Source organism: Acanthopagrus latus, chromosome 6 (assembly GCF_904848185.1).
Source record: "Acanthopagrus latus isolate v.2019 chromosome 6, fAcaLat1.1, whole genome shotgun sequence".
Classification (NCBI taxonomy): Eukaryota; Metazoa; Chordata; class Actinopteri; order Spariformes; family Sparidae; genus Acanthopagrus; species Acanthopagrus latus.
The window spans coordinates 16,536,959-16,559,097 of NC_051044.1; the positions used below are offsets into that span (position 1 = coordinate 16,536,959).

The following is a 22,139-nucleotide window of genomic DNA, read 5'->3' on the forward strand; positions in this document are numbered from 1 at the left end:
CTCTGACCAACTAAAACAGTTCGTACAACAAAACAGAGGATGTATACGTGTAGCAACAGCTTCCGGTGGCGGTGTGTCGTCATTTCCTTTTTCTGATAGTAGATGCGCTCGATTGTGTTACAGTCACTGCCCTGTCCGTTGTAGCTGCTGAATTTAATTCTGATTGGAAAACACCGCCCACCCGGTCGATGATGAGGTCAAAACCGAGTGTATCTTTTTCACTCCATGTTTCTGTATGGTCCCATTTGTAAATAACACACCACTTCGGATTTTATTGATGTTTTTTCTTTAGAAAATGTGAGCTTTTATCTCTCACTGGGGGCCACAAATGATATTGCTCATGCATTGACTCGCAGGCGTCGTTAAACCATACACGAAGAGGGCCTGGTGAGGCCAAGAGGAGAGCACCCTTAAGGTTTTTATTCATTTGCATGAAAAATAAACTCGCTGCAGACATGAGGATCACAGACAGCGTGTTACGAAGTTTCAGGGTTGCCAGAATATACCGAGAAAATGCCGAGAAAGTCAACTGCGTGGACTTCAGCCCAGATGGCGAAAATGCAGTGTCGAGCAGCGACGACGACTGTATTGTGTTGTATGACATGCGAGAGGGGAAGTAAGTGGCCAGTATCATAACATTAAATATCTGTGTAATCAACTGAATTAACTGTCACTAATCACTTGCAATGCCTTTATGCTTCGCACGTGCGATAATAATTAGCAGTCTCAATACTTTTCAAAATATATTTGAATGATTTGATCCATATTAAGTGGTTATTAACACACATTACACTGCCATTGTGGTTCGTGTTGTGGTCATATGGTTTACAGTTTTGTTTTCTGTCCTTCTTCAGACATAAAAGGACCTTGTTCAGCAAGAAGTATGGAGTAGACCTCATCCGCTACACACATGGAGATACACACACAGTGGTCTACAGCTCCAACAAACAAGATGGTAATACTTCAGATCCATCAGTCAACCCTAAACAAGATATAACATACAATTTTAATTTGATTTTTTAAAAACTGAAATAAACATATATGTGTATTTTGTCTTGTAGATACCATCCGATACCTGTCACTTATGGACAACAAGTTCATCAGGTATTTCCCAGGTCACACTGCAAGGTGAGTAAACACACCCACATGGACCCCTGTGAGCTATTTACATCCAAGAAGTTATGAAGAGAACAAAATATACACAACCCCCTGTAAGGTGCTTGTTGGATTGTGAAACACGAACAAAGTTTGTAATCCTCTAACAGTTGTTTGCTGGGAATAATTTCAATCCCAGTTGCCCTGTAATTAAATTAAATGAGGAAAATACAATTTACTTTACTATTAAGTTAAGTTCCATCAAAATTGTCACAAAAGTACATTTTTACATCTTCGTCTTTGACAATGAGTAGGTGTTCGAATCCATCCATTATCCATGTTATCTAATATCTTATCCTAATATACTAATATAAATACAAGAGCACATATATTCACATTTACACTCAGTGAAAGACAGAATTTTTCCCTTTCACAGCAAACCTTTTGTCTTACCTGCTCTTTTTTGTCTTTTTTAACTTCATCTAAACTGATGGTGATTTCCTTCATGGTTCAAGTTAATCGGTTTAATTTGTCCCTCCTCTTTTTCTGCAGAGTTATTGCTCTGTCCATGTCACCAGTGGATGACACGTTCATCTCAGGCTCGTTGGATAAGACGATCCGGATCTGGGACCTGCGCTCTCAGAACTGTCAAGTGAGTAGTCTGGGAACAGGCTGGAAAATGACACTTCCTCTGCTCTCTGGAGGCAGCTAATTAAATGTGCAATTACAGATGCTGTTGTAACTCTTAGTGCTTTAGAGCAGGACCTCCCAGATTACTGGAAGCTGCTGTATCAGTAATTAGCACATTCCCTATTTTATACTTTTTTTATAATAAACATTTGTCCTGTGTCCACTGGGTGTCACCAGACTAGCTTTATGAACCACTGCGTCACAGACCAACACACAGAAGCTCAAACACAAAGCTGTAAAATATTATCCTCCAAACATGTACTAAATGGAAAGAGAGATATTAAAATGAACAATGCATGACACAAACACCGGACATTAACGGTCCTATTTAATGTTTGTTTTTCAGGGTGATTTCAGGCTTTTATTTTGGGTGTGTACCAGAAAATTGTTCTTTACATGAAAGGGTCTCTGTGGAACGTTTGTGTTGTGTTAGAAGCCAGTTGTTTATGTTAACAGACTCCATATCTAAACTATCTAAACATCAGCTACTGTTACTCATTATTAGTAAAGCGGAGAGAGGCACTGAGACAAGGCACTTTGCATAAAGTCACTTCCTTTCATAAAGAAATCCACAGTCAAGCAGCATTAAACAACTTTAAAAAAATCGTCCAGAGACAGGCAACAGAGAGAGACATTCTCATTTTTCATGTCACATTATTATCCGCTCATATTTGGCCAAAAGTGAATAATACATGCAAATTGCTCCAATTTTTTACATAGAGCCCCTTTAAAACCTTTAAAACCTTTATAGTGCATGTCTCGTAAGCCCGCTGTCCGTTTGACTCGCATAGGCCTGAACACAAACGGCCAACAGGCTGTGTTCATATTCCTGTGTGTATAGCATTTGATGCTTTCACAGTATTTATATTGCACATAGGCCTGTGTTATAATCAAAAAAGACATGACAATCTGACTTTTTACCATATGAGACCTTTAATTTGGAAGGTTAAAATATGGTGGTTAAGTACAGACTTTCTGTTGCAACTTGACACTCTTTCTTTTTGGATTTATGTGTGTGTTTTTGTGTTTCAGGGTTTGACTAATCCTCTGGGGAAGCCTGTCTGTTCCTTTGACCCTGAGGGGCTGATATTTGCTGCAGGCGTGGAATCACAAGCCATTAAATTATATGACCTTCGTGCTTTTGACAAGGTAAAATGCTAATTGGTGTGTGCACATGTGTTCATGGCGGAGTCGAACATCTTGCACCTGCTTTAGTGTTTTTCTCTCTTATATTGATTTATAATGTATTTGATCTTTTTGTGAAAAGGGTCCCTTTGCCTCCTTCGAGACAAGGTTTAATCGTGTCTGTGACTGGACTGGACTCAAATTCAGCAACGATGGTAAACAGATTCTCGTCACCACCAATGGAGGGATGATTCGCGTCCTGAATGCTTTCAGTGGATCAGTGCTGCACACTTTTTCTGTAAGAGACAAACACATCGTCTAAAGCCTGCTGAATTACATATATATATTTGTGTAATCAGTTGAAGGTGTTTCTTGTCTTTTCTGATTTTAAGGGCTACAACAACAGTAAAGGGATCTCCCTGGAGGCCTGCTTCACTCCCGACTCACAGTTTGTCATGATAGGTGAGCCTATAGACGTCTGTTTTATAGTTTTGTTTCTTCCTGTAAGAGTGGTGTTAAAATATGTCCTGTTGTGCAGGCTCGGAGGACGGGAGAGTCCACGTTTGGAGCACTGAGAGTGGGATGAAGGTAGCTGTGCTGGACGGGAAACATCCAGGACCCATCAATACTCTGCAGTTTAACCCCAGATACATGACGTTTGCCAGCGCCTGCACCAACATGGTGAGAACAAACGTGTCACACCGATGTTTCATGTACAGTCGGTGCTTTTGGAAAAACTGCTATCAACAGAGTGCTCATTCATAATGTCTTCTTCTCTTAACAGACATTTTGGCTCCCGTGTGTTGATGAGTTGTAGAGGGATGTTGCCGAAGTGAGTGAAACACATCACAATCGTGGAGTGATGTTGTCAAGTGTTCTCCTGCCTGTCTTGCCCTCATGAGATCCTCATGGAACCAGCAGTTCATGTGTTTTTTATACATACCCTACCTTCAGTCTTTTTAAACACATGTGTGATGCAGCTACAAAAGCACACATACCTCCTGTTAAAAGTGTTTTTTTGATGGATTTCAGATACATTACTTTCTGTTAATGTTTTTACCCTGTAACTTGATATTTTATTTTTCATCTGACTGATTGATAATTAGTGTTTTTTACTGTGTAAATATTTAATATTAAACGTTTTTTAGACATCTTTCTTACATCCTTACACCCTTTTTAATATCGAAAATAAGATAAATCTTGGCCATAGTTGTGACCAGAGGCATTAAGACACAATATCTCAAGAACGCTTTGAAGAAATTTCTTCAAATTTGGCCACTTGGACTTGGATTCTGCTGGTCAAATTAATGTGACTTCACAAAACACTTTTTTGTTATTACTCAAAAATCAGATAACGTTGACTTTTTCATCGCTTTTCCTTCCAGCCATCCAAAACCCAAAAGACATTTAGTTTACTATCACATAAGATGAAAAAAAGCACATCCTCACAACTGAGAAACTGTAACTATATAGAGTAAGATAACTGTTTATTGATAATGATAATAATAATAAATAATTTATTATAAAAATAGTTGTAGATTATTCTCTGTCGGTTAATTTGATTATTCAGCTTTATACAATGACAAAATAACAGCATGCACATCTCAAAACAAAAACAACAACAATAATGATATTAATGATAATAACTTTATTTATGTAGCACCTTTTAAAACAGAATTTTAAAAAGTGCTTTGACAGATGAAGCAAAAGCAAAAAAGTCCAGACAACCCAAAGCAGAATAAACACTTGGAAGTCAAGCTAAACTCAAGCGAGTCCAGATAAACGAGAACCGATCCATTGAGTGTTGTAGATCTAAAACCGATGGTGCCATCAAGACCACATCATCTTAAAAAAGCAGTGATGCGATCTTCAGGTCACCGACCTGTAACCCCTCCACACCAGGACTGCGCCCTTCAACACCCAGAGCCTTCAGCAGTTCTGGTGGTATCTCATCGACCCCTGGGGCTTTGCCACTGTGGAGTTGTTTGACTACCTTAGTGACTTCATCCAGGGAAATCGGCAATGATACCCTGGCATCCTTCAGCTCTGTCTCCGCTACAGAACGTGGCTGAGTGCAATTCAGGAGGTCACTAGAGTACCCCTTCCACCGCCCTATGGCCTCCTCAGTTCAAGTCAACAAGGTCTCATCCTTGCTATACACAGTTTGGATGGTTCCCCGTTTCCCCCTCCTGAGGTGCCGGATGGTTTTCCAAAAGCGCTTTGGCACTGCTCGAAAGTCCTTCTCCATGGCCTCGCCAAACTCCTCCCACTGCCGCTCAAGTCTGGGTCGCCGAGGTCCATCACCACCACTGCCACCCATGTGGCAGTGCACCTGACCCCAGCGGTTTCTCCTGTGGATGGTGGGTTCACGGGATGGGGGAGGAAGAAGTGGCACATCCCTTGTTCGGGCTGTGGCAGATCCGGCCACCAGGCGCTCATTCACAGGCCCTTCGTCTGGGCCTGGCTCCGGACATGGGCCCCGGGCTTCCTCTGTCCGGGCCGCTTGCCTCACACCTCTATCTTCCATGGGGTCTTTGTGAACTATATTTAGTCCGACCCCTCACCTGAGACCAATTTGCCTTGGGAGACCCTTTCGGGATCACATGGCTCCTGACAACGTAGCCCCCAGGCTCACTGGGACATGCAAACCTCTCCACCACAATAAGGTGATGGTTCCCGTAAAGGGAAGTTAACCAAGACGGAAAAAAAAAATCATATTGCTCTTACGTGACTTTGCCTTCTTTTTTTATGTTTGTGTATTTTTACCTTGGAAGTTAAACGACGAAGGTAAAAATACACAAACACTAAAAACAGAAGGCAAAGTCACGTAAGACCAATATGAATAAAAATAAGAAAATGTAATACATAGGAAGTGAAAATTATCAGCAAAGAAACAAAACTCCAGCATTCACAAATTACTAGTCTTCTCGTTTGTTGTATGCACAAAACAAGTTGCAGTGAAAGCTGTCATCAACGCTGATGGTGGTTTCCAGCTGAATGCATTTGCAGCTTTATACAGTACCAAGAAGTGGGACACATTTGCTGAATAAATTTGCAGTTTTACAATTTCTTGGATACAAACTGACACTAGTCTTTTATTCCACGTGACTAAGTGGAGCCGTAAACACAGTGAATAATACTTAGTCTTTATAAATGTGTCTTTTATCGATAATTACAGGATTAGTGTATCAGTGGTTTTCACAACAATGACGCTTGCACAAGCTCACTTAACAGAAGCGCACACACACAAGCTGACTCTGTAAACCAATCTGTGAACACACATGCGAGCGTGAGAGGAACGCAGGCGGTTTTAATCAAATTGATGAATGGGCGCTTGTCTTTTTTTACTGTGCACATAAAGTGTGTCTTCCTGAAGTGGAGGAGGGGGGTGGGGGGTTGTTTTGAATAATGTATAGATGCTTGGGTTGTGTATTCACCACTGAATGAATAATGGATGATCCCATCACAGGTAACCTCACAGGTACACACTTATCTTTCTCTCACCTCCCTCTGTGCGTGTGTGTGCAGTGAAGATGTGTGGAAGGAGGAATAAAGGATGGTAGTTTAAGCAGCTGGCACTCACACTTGCTAAATTAACACTTTTATTACCCTTAGTCTGCTATTAAATGTTCTGATGGGTCTGTTTTTGTCAGCGAGCAGTAATGGATCCATCAGGACTGACTGAACAGAAGCCATTTGGAGCTCTTTACATCTCATGTTGGCTTGTAAAGGGGCTTTATATCTTGCTGTAAGACATGGCACATTCTCATATTTCTGTAACGTACAGATCCTCCTGCCCCATCCTTTCTTTTTCATTAGCTATTAATGGTAACTTTGCTGATCATAATGCACAAAAGGTATGAACCACAAACACATTCTTGGACGATGTTGAAATGAAGCGGTCAGATTCTCGCTCAGTGTCACATTTCTGTGACCAGGTGGCTGGAATTTGAGATCATGCCCGAGCTTCATCGGCCACTCTGTGAATGAGTGATAAAATGTCCTTACATGACGGCATCTGAAAACACTGTTCTGACCACTGATGTCAGGAGCGCTGGATTTGAGGGACAGCCTCATCTCCCCCCATCACACGCACAGGACAGGGTTGTACAGGACAGTATGTGACCTGGGAGACGCTCCCCCACCGAGACTTTTAAAGTTGTGGTCATCGGTGCGCAAAGAGGCTTTAGATCAGTGGTCAGGGTGGCATATCCACTGACAGGCGCGTTATTACTCATCAGCCACAGTTCCGCAGATTGTATTTCAAGTTGTTAGGAATCTCCCGAGTCACCCTCAAGGCGTTTATGTCACCGGTGCGCGTGGGTCCATCTGTCTGCCATCAGAGTAGAGGCAGCCTACCTGCTGAGCAAGAAGAGCGAGGACACAGACCTGGACCTGGTCCTTACTTGCATGAGAGGAGTGTGAAGCGACTGCCAAAAGATGTCACACCAGACCGGAATTAACGGTGAGTTTATTTGATTAAAGGACAAGTCTGTAAACTTTATTAGAGCAGGGTGTGTATTAATGAAATTGTCTCCAGAGTCACTTAAGGTGTTTTTTAACACTTCTTTTGCACTTTTGAGCTGTTTCGTGACATTTAACACATCGTCACAATCCTGCTGATATTTAAGATCAACTTCAAATGGATGATGAATAATTCTGGACTATAGGTTACACATTTATAAAACCATAAGCCTTACTATGACTGATTTACAGTCAACACACCTGTCTTTAATGTTGTGACACCATTAATGATGATATTTAGCACCTGCAGGCATTTATGGGTAGTTTACCTATATGTGTGTTATGGCATTTGGTAATCGGAGCGTAGGGGGACAGGTTGGCAGAAGCGCACCTCTCTCACCTTTCTCACCTGGTCTTAAATCATTTATGAGGCCGCTGTGTTTGGTAACCATGGTGAGAGGTAAGGAGGGAGTGTAATAAGCAGCTGAATCTAGTTTTTAAGTACCAAACTACATTCGCTGGTGTGAAATATTGAGGAAAGATGAGGTCATATTATCCTTCAGCCTCAAAGTTGTCAGTGGCTCTTTGGTGCATCTGTCGCCTGTCTGAGTCACTTTAGGTGATAATGGCGTGACTATCTGGCAGCGGATCAAATTTTCTCCCTGAAGTGGAGTCTCAGGTTCTTACCTAACCCAGCTCTGTCTTGCTTGCTTTCAACCCCCCCACCCCATCCTCAGTTTTGACTTCTCTGCCTTATATCTGGTTACTTTAGCAACATCTGAGCTGAAAGAGTTTCTGGCCCGAGCAAGAGGAGGTGCCGTCCGAATAATGAAGATAGTCATCAGAAATGGTAAACACGCACTCAAAGATTTGACACGAGTGAGCTTTTAACTGACTCGTTGTAAAACCCCAGGATGAGATGGGCTGATACTTGTCTTGTCTGCAGAGGAGCTGGTGTTAGATTGGTACAGGGAGCCGGCACAGAGCTGGGACAAGGATTACGATCAGTTCCTGCTCCCTCTGCTCACGCCTCAGGAGCCCTGCTACATCCTCTACCGCCTGGACTCCCAGAATGCACAGGGATACGAGTGGATCTTCATCGCCTGGTCACCCGACCAGTCACCAGTATGTCTGGAGCGGCTGATTAACATGTTGTGACTGACGAGTGATGGTGCCAAAAAAGCCTGCAGCCAGATTCTTACAGTTAAATACAAAACAGAAATGACGTGACTGAACTGAGCTGAAAATAAGAAAACAAACAGGCGCCTGTGTGAAAACATCAGTTGAATTAAATCAACCCTAACCCTAACTTTTCTGTAAGACGTCCATGAAATTAAAACTAATGTGGCATTTTAAAAAAAAAGGTTTAGAGTTAGATTTTGCTGTTATTGGAAAGAATAATAACAATGACTACAATTTATAAGTTTAACACCAGTTAATTTGGTTTTATGATGAACTGTTTAAAGGCATTACACAGAACTTGCCTTAAAAACATTCAACATATTTGTTCTGTCGCAGTTATGAAATATTATTGCTTGAGTAATGTTACTGTTTGCAAAACTCGACTACAACAAACAATGTAGAAAGTGCCATCATAAGAACATACGGTCATGTTATAAGACATGGTTAAAAAATACTCTGCATGTTTTTCACAAAGAAATGTTCAAATAAGTGCTCGTGAATATTACCCACTCCCCCTGTCACACTGAAAAAACGCAAATCTAAGAATATGCGGATATCATTCAATTCAAAGGTTTAACGCAAGATGTCTCCAATTTCAATGAAAAGTCCATTCTCCCTAAGTGCACTGGAGGTTTCAAGTTTCCACAGCACATTATATAAGTTGCAAACTAGATACTGGGCCATGATTCACTAGCTCAGATTTCAAAAATGAACATGTATGTGTGTTAAACTCAGGTTACAGATGGTAGACACAGAGAAAAAAATGTCCTCCTTCAGCAGATTAACTTAAAAACAGCTTTTTAAGGCAACAATTAGCAAAACATATTCTTTTGTGGTTCGTGGGACCTAAAGCATTAATTGAACATGACACACAAATAGCACAAATGTTATAATTTGAAGGGCCACAGAAACAGTGATAACCATGGTAACTGTTTATCACATCCGCCTGTCTGTCAGGTGAGACAGAAGATGGTGTATGCAGCCACCCGCGCTACGCTGAAGAAAGAGTTCGGAGGAGGTCACATTAAAGATGAAATGTTTGGCACGGCCGAGGTTGGTAAAGTCCCTTCAGCATGACGACTGATCGGTGATACTGCTGGGGATTAATCCAGTTTGTGTGCCCGATCTGCAGGACGACCTGTGCTTCCAGGGGTACCTGCGACACATGTCCTCCTGCTGCTCCCCGGCTCCACTCACAGCAGCTGAGCAGGAATTACAACGGATTAAAGTCACTGAGGTAAAGTTTTAAACAACCTAAACTGTGAACCACATAGTCAATGTCTTATGTTCATCACATGTACTCATCCTGTGTATTTCTACTTTTCTCCTGCAGGATAAAGTCGTATGGGTATGTAGATTTCACTCCTGATGCAAATTCAACTGTGAGTGCACGAGGGACAGATTTAAAACTGTCTCATGTCCACAGGATGAGCGTAGACGAATTGGGACTCCAACAGCACGAGCGAGGGTTTGTTATGATCTGTTTGACTCCCTGATATTCAATTTTTTCAGTCACGTGTTGTGACCTATCAATGCTGAGATTTGTTTCCATCCTGTAGGTCACGATGGAGTTTGGCCTAGACAAAAGGGCACAGACTCTTCAAGGACTTGCTTTCCCGCTACAAGAAGAGGCCAAACGAGCTCTGCAGCAGCTGAAGCAGAGACGCATCAACTACATCCAGCTGGTGAGCCCGAACAGAAAACCTTTATCACTGATTACACAGCGTGCAACATATAGTCATTGAAAATAAAAATAAAAACATGCTGTTGGGATCTATTTTTGAAGCAAACTGTGTGTTAGTGTTGTCAGTGAAACGGGCTCTGCGTGACTTGTCCTGTGAACAAAGCTTGTTTGTGTGCGTTGTGTCGCAGAGGCTGGATGTAGAGAAAGAGACCATTGAGCTGGTTCACACCAAACCTACAGAGACCCAGGAGCTTCCCTACAGGATTCCCACAGACTCACCGAGATACCACTTCTTCATCTTCAAGCATTCCCACCAGGGTCAGCTGCAGGAGGCGCTGGGTCAGTACACAGTCTCAATAAACTCTAATATGATTCTTCCATTTTCTATATTCAAGGAACTGAATGGTGCTCCACATGCAGAAATGATGACGCACTCAAAGTCAATTGAATTTGTTTTTCTCAAAAGGCTTTCATTCAGTACGATTGTTCCTCCTTCAGCGTCACATTCAATGAGACCATGTGATGTCTTGACACCGAGCTTTTACACTAATTACATTAATCAGTATTCTTATGTATGATTTACATGTATTAACCAAGGATCAAAAGTAACGTCACAGGCGTCAGTGACGGACCCACAAAAGTTTGTACTCATCTTCAGAATTGAATAGATTTATTTAGAATATATAAAAATATGTATATATGAGAAAACAACACACTGATGAGCAATGTAATTAACAAAACATTCCCAATAAACAACATGGATGAATAAATATAAAAATGTACCAGTTCAACCCTTTGCTGTACTTGTGTCAGTGTCACACTTGTGTCATCATACACATATAATTACCTCTGTGTTCATCCTTGTAATATATACATAATCAACTTGTAGCTGCCCATGCAGCATAACATTCACAGAGAGAAAACACAAGGAAAAACAGAACAGAAAGACAGAAACCTCATCATCAGTAAGCCTCACATTCTTGAGAGAAACTAGGCCTCTTCCAGGAAATCGGGCACTTCGGGAAATAACGTATTCCTTGAACAGTTCTGCTCGATCAGCATCTTTCAGCTCTTTGTTTTGTCCACAGTTCACATTTTTGGTTCTTATGCACAGCTCTCTTTAACATCATTTCAAGCAGCAACGTAATAATCAGGACCAGAAATACTTTAATGATTCCCGAGGGGAAGTTGGTATGTTAAAAACTGTTAAAAAAAAAAAAAAAGGTTTAATATTATCATATTAAACTACTTGTGACAACTGTGTATGTATTTACACTTACAAATAGAATTGCTACAAGAAATAGAGATGTAAGACATGTGCCTCGTAGTCCACTATAATTACAGGGTAGATAATGTAGAAGTCTAAATAAATGCTACAGACAACAATGGGATATTTCACATGATGTACAATTCAGTTGAATAGTCGGATTATGGCATGCACCTGTTTTCAGTGTCAAACCATCTGTACACCACCTGTCCAGCACCAGAAAAATTAGCAATTAGCAAGCAACATACTGACGATACAAACGATTGATCAGCTCAAGAACCAAGTATTTCCCTCAGGAGTTGGTGGAGACCAAAACAGAGCAAAAACATTTTCTCTCTTGCCTTTTTTGGCCTTTGTTGTTTATGATTTTGATGTTTTGTCTGTAAAATGTATATCTTGTCTTATAGCTATGTGGTTAAATTAAAATAAACAAACTATTCATAATAATAATAATAGTAATAATAATAAGCTCAACTGATGATACCTCTGTTGATGATTCTATTGTTCTGCCAACACATGATGTAGTACATAGTTTAGAGAGGGTGGTTGTGGTTGTGAGTTGAGCTTCAGAACCATTATTTTGATGTCATAGCTGGTGTTTCATCTGATCCAGTGAAGCAGCAAATATCTGCTGCTTAAGTGATGACTTTACATCTCTTCCAGTGTTCATATACTCGATGCCTGGGTACACCTGTAGTATCAAAGAACGGATGCTGTATTCCAGCTGTAAGAACAGACTACTGGATGAGGTGGAGAGAGACTACCAGCTGGAGGTCACCAAAAAGGTACAAATGACCCAAATCACATACAAGTACAATAACAATCACACTAAAATCATTTAAAATCAACTGTCATGTTATTGTCGGAAGAGAGCAGTCACTCATCTGCGCATTATTCTGTGTGTAGATGGAGATAGACAGCGGCGACGGGCTGACAGAAGACTTCCTGTATGAGGAGGTCCACCCAATGGAGCACACCTTGAAACAGGCCTTTGCCAAGCCTCGTGGACCAGGAGGGAAGAGGGGCAACAAACGCCTCATCAAGGGTGCAGGGGAGAACGGGGAAGACAGTTAGACATTATACACACAAGACATTATACACAAGCACACACGCAAACCAACACGATATCTATGAATTGACTTGTTATTTGACTGTTTTTAGCTTCTAGACATTTCTTCTTTTTACGGGCAGACATAGATTTCACACTGAAAAGCAATAAAATAGATCCACCAGAAAGCAGAATTCACATTCATCCATCCCCTTTCCTCATACAAAAGCAGACACATGATAATTTTTGTTGGTTTGTGCTATAGGCCTGAGCTTGAGAAACACATATATATAAAGGAAAGTGGTAAAAGAAAAAAAAGTATGCACAATTAAAGGTGCACTTTGTTTCAGAATTTTAATATTTACATTTTAAATGAGGTAATAATACAAATTGAGTAAACTGTACACTGTACACTGAGTACACTGTTTGAAGCTAAAAGGGTGTCAGCGTCTGTCAAAAAATATACATGACATCATGTTTTCCTGTTAGGTCAGTTTGTTTATTCAGTCGTGAACACAAAGAGTTTGTTTACTTAGTTTGTTTCAGCATAAAATAAGTCAGTCAGTGAAGTACACATGGTTCTTAACACTCTCACGTCTGTATGTTGAGGAGCTATAATCTATAGCTGTTTAGCTTAGTTAAGCATGAAGACCGGAAATGGGTAAAAAATTTGCCAGGCTCTGTCCAAAGGTAGAAAATTCTGCCTACCAGCACATCTAAAGCTCACTTATTAACACTTTATGTTTTATTTGCTTAACCCATTAACACAAAAGAGTATACTAACAAAGGCTGCAGTGTTATGGGAGGCAACCAGCAGACCTAAGATAAAAACTGGATATCAATAAAATGCTTTTATGCATCTTACAATTTTATTGATTTACATTTGCCATTTACTGTCCATGTATGAAGGCAACCTTTCTCCTCAGATCTGATTAATCCTCTCTTGCCTTCTCTCTTCTCTTGCTGTTGATGTTCATTTCCATAAAGATGCAATATGTAAACATTTCAGTTGAAAACATTCATAAATTGACTAAAAAACTTATGATATCTGTGTTTTGTGCTGCAGAGATACCTACTGAAGGCAGCATGCTAATTGGCTAGCCCCAAAGCTCTTGTGTAAACACCAATACTCTCCTCACAAACCCCGCAAAATGATGCGTTTTATTAATATCATTCAACCTGTTCAGTCCAGTAAAATTTGGAATGTCTAGAATTTGTCACACTATTATAATATTTTATCCCCATTTGAGTTAGCTAGATGCCAAAGAGGGAGCAGCTTTCATGGGAATGAGCGGCCTCCATGATCCATGAGACTATATATTTATAAAGAAGAACTAAATACCAGATGCAAGATGGAGACTATTCAAACCAATAACAATTCTGTCCTCCCGCGTTTACTTCTGCAGCTCATTGAATATGCGCAGCAGAGTTTCACTCCGCCCACAGACTTTACATTCTGATGATGTCATAGATTTTCAAATCACTTTTCTCAGCTTATCGGAAGTTTAAAAATACAAAACCTCCATGGATCAATAATTCTAAATAGATAGTCATAATCAACTTTGTCTGCAGGGAAAATGCTTTTTGGGTCCTTTTTTCCCTCTGAAATACCACGAGTGGCCACCATGCTGGATTGGAAGCAAAATGTGCTAACGACCTAACGGTAACTACAGTTGGTGACATGCTGCCCCTTTTTGTTGTAGTAATCGGACAGGTGGACAATTAATGCATACTGCACCTTTAATCATTTTCTGTCACTTGGGAAATAGCCCTGAAATGTCTGCTTTATGTTGGATTTCCCCTTTAATAGCCTATGAACAGCTGTTCTCTCTCTGAACCACATGCAAAAATTCATCCACATCACACTCACAGTCGACTTCCTCAGTTGCCTGAGCTGAAGTCTGTTGTTTTACACGGTCCTACAATAAAATATTTTCTTTATTTTCTAGCGTTTGTGTCCTCATTCCTCTCTCTTGCTCTGTTTGTGTGTGTGTGTGTGTGTGTGTGTGTGTGTGTGATATCCTATAGTCATGCAGGCCAGCAGCAGGGATCACAGCTCAGCAGCAGAGGTCAATTTGTTGTGTGCGTTTTCCAGGAAGGCGGTGTACTCAGAAGCCTTCAGCTCTGCTGCTTTCAGACCTCACGGGAAAGACGGGCGATGGGAACAGTTTTCTCAGAAAACGCGGTTCGGGGCTGAATGGCAGCTTTCAAGTGGTCATTATCTTTGCACATGGGAACTGTGGGGAGGGTGATGATGATGAAACTTGACTTTGCGAAGACACACTGACTTCTGGCACGACCAATTCAGTTCTTTTCCAGGAAAACAAGTCAACCACGCAGGTAATTTTCTTCAAGATCATGTAGCTAGAAAAATCAAAGGCTGACGGGTTATTGGTCAGAGGATGACGGACTGGATCCTGCAGAGAGAGAGGGAGGCTTATAAGGGAATACATTTAGGTATATCGTATTAAATATTACTGTTTCACATCTCAATATTAACTAAATGATCCTCACTCACATGCCTGTGTGCTGAAAGTGAACTAGAAGGTTTTATGTGAAGTCATACACAGCTGTGTTTTAATGTTGAAGCTATACAATAGTAGGATTCAGATGTGTAATGGTTGAAAAAAAAAAAAAAAGCCGCATTTCGACTGCACGCAAATGCAGCACTAAACGCATTATAACCAGCAGCTGCATCAAGACAGACGGAGCGAACACCGACAAAACAGGAAGGAGTGCTGCGCCCCTCCATAATAAAGAGATGAAGAAATCAGAGGCAGAAGTATTTTCTAAGGGGGAAATGTTTTACATAACATTCGATTCTTCTTTTTAAACATAACAGACATTTTAAGAAATACAAATAGAAAGAATATACTAAGTAATACAATTGAGTAAGAATAAAATATACAAAATACAATATAAGATAACTGAAAAAATGAGTGGATGTTTTGGATCGAAACTATATTGACCCATACAAATACATAGAAATAAAAATAACCACAAGAAATAGACTTGTAGGATGTGTGCCTTGTGTTGGTGAAGAAATATGATCTTTCCAGGACGTGATGTCTCCAAACATATGTGTCTTGTTCAGATGTCAGAAGTCTGGATAATGATAGTGATTCTCATAGTCTCTGCAACCTAGATACTCAAAGCTACTGTAGATATGTCTACAGAACAGATATCCAAGGAACCAAGCCAAGGCTAAGCTAACTGTTTGCGTAAACCTCGTAAGGAGGCCTTCGATATATCTATGTTAGCAGACTTAGTGTCCCTGACCTATTTTACCTCTTAGTCCTCTGGCTAGAGGGGAGAGACTCTGCATCACCCCTGCCTGCTATTGTTAAACAGACAGAGAGGGAAAAAGTACCCAAACTATATTACTCAAATACAAAATTAAACATGTTCTCTTGACTTGTTGTGAACGCAATTTCAGCTGCTATAAACTTGAATGTATTTTGTTACTTTCCACCTCTGTAAACAGATAACCATGTAGGGAAGCACTGCCTCCTGAAGCTGTAAAATATCATTTGGACACTTGAGAAGGCTCGGGAGGATTATTAGACAGATGTGATGTTATTTTGCTCCTCCAAGATCTTGTTTTATAAATTATCTCAGCGTAAGCCATCGGTGTCTCTGAGTCTTCTTCCTCTCTCCTGAATGGTCAAGTGAGCCGAAATGTCACAACACCTTGTACATGATAACTACAGGTTGGATAATGAAAAATGACATGAAAAATAACAAAGACTATATACACTCTATACAAACAAATGACCAAAAAAAGACAATCACATTGTACCCTTAAAAAGTCTAAACAGACACTAAAGAGATATGGATGTGATAGTTGTTAATGACATTGAGATCATCCGGTTGTATTGGATCAATTTAAGAGCATTTAGTCAGTGAAGACACACTTATACATATATATGAATTAAAGCTATGATAAATCACCGGAGAAATCTAGACCCAGAGCTACTTTAAAGGCTCAAAGTTCTTCTTCACAAAGCGTCCTACTCGGATCTTATTTTGAAAGGGGCGCCGGAAGTGGCGCGTGTGGCCGCTGTGTTGACGGGGCGCAGTGAGGCTGCAGGCAGCAGCTTGTCTGTCACTGCGGGCGCCGAAACACAAAACCTTTCTTGGAAACAGATTCCGGGAAGCTCAGCCAGTCGGTCAGTCAGTCAGCCGGACTGAACCGAGCTGTTTTCTCTGTGCAGTTTACTGAATAAAGAGCTCCGGTCAGGCTCACAGCTCCGCTCGCTGCAGGTGACTCACGGAGATCTCTTCTTCTTTTATTATTATTATTATATTATTATCACCACAAGACGCAGAGTTAGAAGAACATGTTTCAGCCGTGGTAATTACTGATTCACTGTGAGAGACTGCTCGATTATTTCATGGACTGTTCTTTGGTGGAGATCCTTATGATTTTCCCCGCTTTAAGGTAAGAAATACAGAAATATATTTTGATTTGCTGTTTCATAGAATTAAACTTTATGGATTTTTTAAAAAAAGGCCAAAATGAATATAAGACAGTGAGCCTGGGTCTGCAAATGACTTTATTTATAGTCTGCGTCTCAGCTTGTTACTTCTAAATTGGCTCTTAAACAGGAGTGGTTGATCTCCATGTGTGCTGCTTGCCTTGTTATTTTGAGTTGAATTGCTCTTTTCTAGCATTATTTTAAAAATGTGTTGTTGTTTTTTTTGTCCCAGGCTTACCTTAGCCATTTTTTAAAATTCTGTGTTGCCTATAACGTAATAATGTAATACAATATAATGTTTCTATTTTATATGTTTTATTTCGTCATTTTATACAGTGTATTTTCCCATACACAGTGCATTTTAATTAACATGCTAGCTTTCGTCTGTAGTTTTTAGTCTGTAGTCTGAAATCAAGTGAGTGTTGCGTTTCAAACAGCAATTATTGATGTGAAAAAAAGTTACAGCGCGACTCAGGAAAAACAGATAGGACATAAAGCCAGGACAGGCAAACACAGATCAAACATAAAGTCTGATGGTCTCCAGATGAGAACAACAATAATCAGTAGCCACAACAGCTCAACATGTTACTGCGATGTCTTACGTCATGTATGATGTATAGAGCATGTAAATATACTCCAAGAGTTGATGGCACACTAACATTAACTTGTTGTAAAGATATAAATTGGAAGATAAAAATCATAGCGCCTCTGTCCTGTTGTAGTCGAAAGTGATGCAACAACTAAACAAATAAACATCTAGCCATCTGGAGAGAGCTGCTCATGTTTTTAGTGTTATACTTACACTTTATAATGTACCTTACATTTACCTTTATTAATACATGGTACATTTATAGTTAATTCAACTTGAATGTATAGTTTTTCACTCTTAACAAACAACAAAATATTCTATAAACCATTTACCAAGCAACTACTGAGGTTTATACACATCAGTTGCAACTTTATGATGACCATCGAATAATGTTTATAGATGAACTGGACAGTATTTATAAACATCAGCTGCAACTTTACAACAAACATCTGCATGATGAATGGTTTTTAAAGCATTTAATTGTTTTTTAAATGTGAATTAACCATCAAGTTTAATTAACTATAACTTCACTATTGATGACCATTATAAGATTTTTATTTTTATTTTTTTTATAACTACATGTTTGTCTTTCGTGGGATTGCTGGTTTGGTAGACTGCTTGTTTATGTGAAAGTCTATTTCAGGCCATCGACAGTCTCAGAAATTGTTGCACAATCTCAAATAAAATTGTGCGAACCAACTCATTTATCATTATTTATCATTGCTTGGTATGTTGTCAGCATTTTAACTTCTGTGGCATCTCTTCCTCTTTCATTGTCTTCACATTTTGCGTTTGTTTCACCTGTTGTTTAATTGTCTGGCTCAAATTGATGCTCCTGTTAGCTGTGGCTTCTTGTTGTTTGGAGGCCTGATGACGGCCTAATACTTGAAACATGTTGGATTTTTGAATGCAACTCAAGGTTTTTTTGAATATATTCTTCCTTGTTTTGATAACGATTTCTTGTCTGGATTGCCTTCACCATCATTTAAGATGAAATATTGTATTACTTAGAGCAGTTTACAATATAAGCCTGCACCTAGCATGTAAACGAATACTTTATTGATGCTCTAATGTTGCTATTTATTATGTCAACAGGGCTGCTGTCAGTCAGACATGGTTGCCCGGACAGTACCCATTTTCCATCATGAAGGAGGTTCATGCTGCCCACATCCCTCTCCTCCTCCCTGGGACCCAGCAGAGGACCTCCGCTGCATCACCACCACCTTCCAGTATCTCCAGACCTCAGGTACATCAGCAGGACTCACTGATTTTGACTGTAAATTCAAAATCTGTCTGTCTGTGTTGACTCCATCTTATGTGTGAATCATATGGTAGACATTTAGAGAGGGCTGATGTTGCACTGCATGAAAGATTCGGAGCAATATGAAAAAAAACAAACAAACTGATATCCAAACCATCTGGTCTGGTTGCAGGCTGGTACTGGGGATCCATCTCAGCCAGTGAAGCGAGGGAAGCTCTGCTGAAAAGGTCTGAAGGCACGTTTCTGATGCGGGACAGCAGTCACCCTCAGTACATGCTGGCCCTGTCGGTGAAGACCCGCAGCGGGCCGACCAGCATACGCATCGAGTACAGCAAGGGCTCCTTCTGGCTGGACTCCATTTCCCCGGGCCTGCCTCACCTGCAGTCCTTCCCGGACGTTCTCAGCCTCATACAACACTACATGGGCTCGGGCCACACGCCGCAGGGTCAGGCGTCCAGTGACATCCACCCCAAAACCAAGCCCAACCCTGCCAAGCTCACGGCGAAAGACAGCAGCGTGCCCCTGAAGCTGATGCAGCCCCTGCACAAACCGGAGGCCTTCCCCTCTTTGCAGCACCTGGCGCGCCTCACCATCAACAGACACACCAGCTGCCCCGAGCAGCTGCCACTCCCAAAGCCTCTGCTGCGCTACCTGCAGGACTACCCTTTCCACATATGAGGGTCTCCGTGGCTCTGGTGCAGGACACAGGGGCAGGGTCACACTCCATGAACACACACTGCGAATTTGGGACAGCGTGACGCCCCAGGCCACAGATGAGCCCAGCAGGAGAATACTGAGATCCTCAGATGTACGTCACTACTGGAGAATGAACTCAGTCTCACTACAGAGCTACTGTTGTTCTCCAGAATAACATTTTTTGTTTTTTTTTAAATTATTGTTATTATTTTTGTATGTGTGTGTTTGAGCCGCGGTGAAGCCGTTTTTATTTCCATGATGTCAGCATGAGTTTTTCTCCCTTCCTCTGCTCCATTTCAAACCAGTAAGACGGTTATTTGCATGTCTGAGCCCAGCGGTCCCACAACACAGCCTAAACATTAGAAATCATTTGTGGTTTCCATCTTATGAGCTCCATTTTTCAGTGCTCCATGTGAAGGCAAAGAGTGTCCAACAAAGCAATGTTTATGAAATCAGTGAAGCTGATGAAAACGTGGCCGGGCCAGCAGTGATCTCAACTAACAACCTGTTAGCACCACAAAATCTCTTAAATATGCACTTGCGTCCTGTTTTTCAGTGCTGTGGCTATCTTGACACACCGTGTGTGTTCTTATAATTATTTTTGGATGATGGCTCTCTTCTTCTACACCCTGCACGTCAGGGTTTTTATTGATCAAATCCAATCACAGTGTAAATAAGAATCAGTAAACAGTTGAGGGTAACATCGATAACACATGCGTGCGAAGGATGGAGTACAGTGTGTATTTTGTTGTTTGTTTGTTACCCTTTTCAAATATCAGATATCTTCCATTTGAAGAGGTAAAACATGCCCTGTCACAACCACGGACACCAACGGCCGTTCGTGGAAAACTGTTGTTAGCTATTAAAGGACATCTGTTTACAAACTGGTTTTGTTCCCAGAAGAGCGTCACACATGCCTGTGGATTTTCAGAGAAATAAACCTCAGAAATGTTTTTTTTTCTCTTCTCCCCCCCCAAAGTGTTTTTATTTTTTTCACAGCTGAATGACTGCCCACGTGAAACATGCAGATGAATGTGAGGTATTAGTATTGCTGTTTTCATGGAAACACGCCTGAGTTGATTCCAGGAGGTTGAACTGAGCAGTGCTGAGAAAACCTCTTATCAGGATTAGAGTAAAGAGCTGCAGTTATTAATACACTGCTGCCACAAGTGAGAACAGGCTCTCTCTCTCTCTCTCTCTCTCTCTCTCTCTTTCTCTCCCCGCGTGTGTGTGTGTGTTTTTCAGCATCAGTCTGAGATGTTTAAGTTATGTTTCTATCCAGATTGTTCAAAAAACTTCTCTCATCAGTACAGTATAGGCATCTTTACATCATCTATGTGCCGGATGACGGACAGTTCAGTCATTACGATTATGACCACATGGTTATAACGTCTCTCATGCAGATTTAATGCAGTGTTAGACTAAATGCATATGTCTGCTTCGCACCACATACTCACAGTAGTGGATGAGGGGCTCAGATCGTGTACGTTAACGTAGCAGCGCCGCAGTGTAAAGTCAGTAAAGTGCTTAAGGTATTAAACCCTAAAGGTCTTGTAATCCAACTGATCCTTCCAGAGTGTTACATTATTATTATATTGGATTACTGAATTAGAATTAACTGCACAGGAGGAAATGTTTTCCCCCCATTAGTGTTTGTTTGTGTGTTTGTTTGGTATGTGGTTGGTCGGTTTGTCAGCGTAATCACACAAAAATTACTCAGTGGATTTCCAAGAAAAATAAAAGGAGGATTGATCTCAGGCCAGAATGAACCTTATTAACTTTTGGTGCGGATTCATAAAAAGGGAAGTTTCCAGGAATTTTTCTCTCACTGTCTTTAATATTATGAAATAAGGCTTATTTTGACATTTTCATTGATTTCTCGGGGGAATAACGCATGAAATCAGGCATATTAAGTAAGCTGGTTACTATTAGTGAGTAGATTTTGATCAAGTGAGTTTAAATCATTGTTAAACAGTTATGTCGAGTTATGTAGGCCTGTCAAGTTTAAAATTGGATTATGGCTTTACTGAATCAAAGGGGACTGTTGGACCTTGGCAGAGGTATTCACTCTACTAACTGCCATTCTCATTTTCGATGCATAAAAGTGTAAACAGCATTTCACTGTGCTCATAATTAGCCTAATTTGAACTTCTTACGTACTTCTAGGTAGTAGAGCAACATTTTTTAGAAGATCAGGATATAATAAAATTGTAGCTGGCTGTAGAGCTCAGCTCAGTGGGTAGAGCAGGTCGACTAGTGATTGGGAGGTCACTGGTTTGAATCTCGGCTCCCCTGGGGGGGAACTGAGCTGCATGTCTAAGTATCTTTGAGCAAGATACTGAACCCCAGACGTGCATTTGGCACCTTCCGTGGCGGCCTCTGCCATCAGTAAGGGCCCTGCGATGAGCTGGCCCTTTCTCTGGGCGAATGCAGGGCTGGGATTGGCTCCAGTAACCCCCGCAACCCTTTGAAAAAGGGGATAAAGCGGTTACATCCCTGCGACCCTCATGGATAAACGGTTGATAATATACTACTAAAATAAATGAAATAGAGTTAAAGA

At 40.8% G+C, this 22,139-nt stretch overlaps 2 protein-coding genes across 6 annotated transcripts; both read left to right on the forward strand.

The window, feature by feature from the left end:
* The first annotated feature begins 137 nt into the window (after nucleotides 1–137).
* LOC119020825 (WD repeat-containing protein 82-like) lies at nucleotides 138–14,496 on the forward strand. 3 transcript variants are annotated; one of them, XM_037100518.1, is made up of 17 exons: nucleotides 138–616; nucleotides 855–955; nucleotides 1,062–1,128; nucleotides 1,648–1,747; nucleotides 2,818–2,934; nucleotides 3,053–3,208; nucleotides 3,303–3,372; nucleotides 3,449–3,591; nucleotides 8,326–8,499; nucleotides 9,514–9,609; nucleotides 9,689–9,793; nucleotides 9,890–9,904; nucleotides 9,983–10,024; nucleotides 10,116–10,241; nucleotides 10,429–10,579; nucleotides 12,171–12,292; nucleotides 12,414–14,496. In XM_037100518.1, the coding sequence occupies exons 1-17, from the start codon at nucleotides 432–434 to the stop codon at nucleotides 12,579–12,581; spliced, it is 1,938 nt and encodes a 645-aa protein (XP_036956413.1). In that variant the 5' UTR covers nucleotides 138–431; the 3' UTR covers nucleotides 12,582–14,496. The 3 variants fall into 3 exon arrangements, with proteins under 3 accessions (XP_036956413.1, XP_036956412.1, XP_036956410.1); XM_037100515.1 differs by lacking the exons at nucleotides 138–616; nucleotides 855–955; nucleotides 1,062–1,128; ... (3 more) ...; nucleotides 3,303–3,372; nucleotides 3,449–3,591 and adding exons at nucleotides 6,978–7,375; nucleotides 8,147–8,224 and having other exon boundaries at nucleotides 8,321–8,499; XM_037100517.1 differs by lacking the exons at nucleotides 8,326–8,499; nucleotides 9,514–9,609; nucleotides 9,689–9,793; ... (4 more) ...; nucleotides 12,171–12,292; nucleotides 12,414–14,496 and adding an exon at nucleotides 3,695–4,066.
* Nucleotides 14,497–14,725: 229 nt separating this feature from the next.
* Nucleotides 14,726–21,287, forward strand: LOC119020838 (cytokine-inducible SH2-containing protein-like). 3 transcript variants are annotated; one of them, XM_037100542.1, is made up of 3 exons: nucleotides 14,726–14,895; nucleotides 18,718–18,868; nucleotides 19,056–21,287. In XM_037100542.1, exons 2-3 carry the CDS (start codon nucleotides 18,736–18,738, stop codon nucleotides 19,559–19,561), a joined length of 639 nt encoding a protein of 212 aa, XP_036956437.1. In that variant the 5' UTR covers nucleotides 14,726–14,895; nucleotides 18,718–18,735; the 3' UTR covers nucleotides 19,562–21,287. The 3 variants fall into 3 exon arrangements, with proteins under 3 accessions (XP_036956437.1, XP_036956436.1, XP_036956439.1); XM_037100541.1 differs by lacking the exon at nucleotides 14,726–14,895 and adding an exon at nucleotides 16,660–16,996; XM_037100544.1 differs by lacking the exon at nucleotides 14,726–14,895 and adding an exon at nucleotides 16,669–16,818.
* Nucleotides 21,288–22,139: the final 852 nt, after the last annotated feature.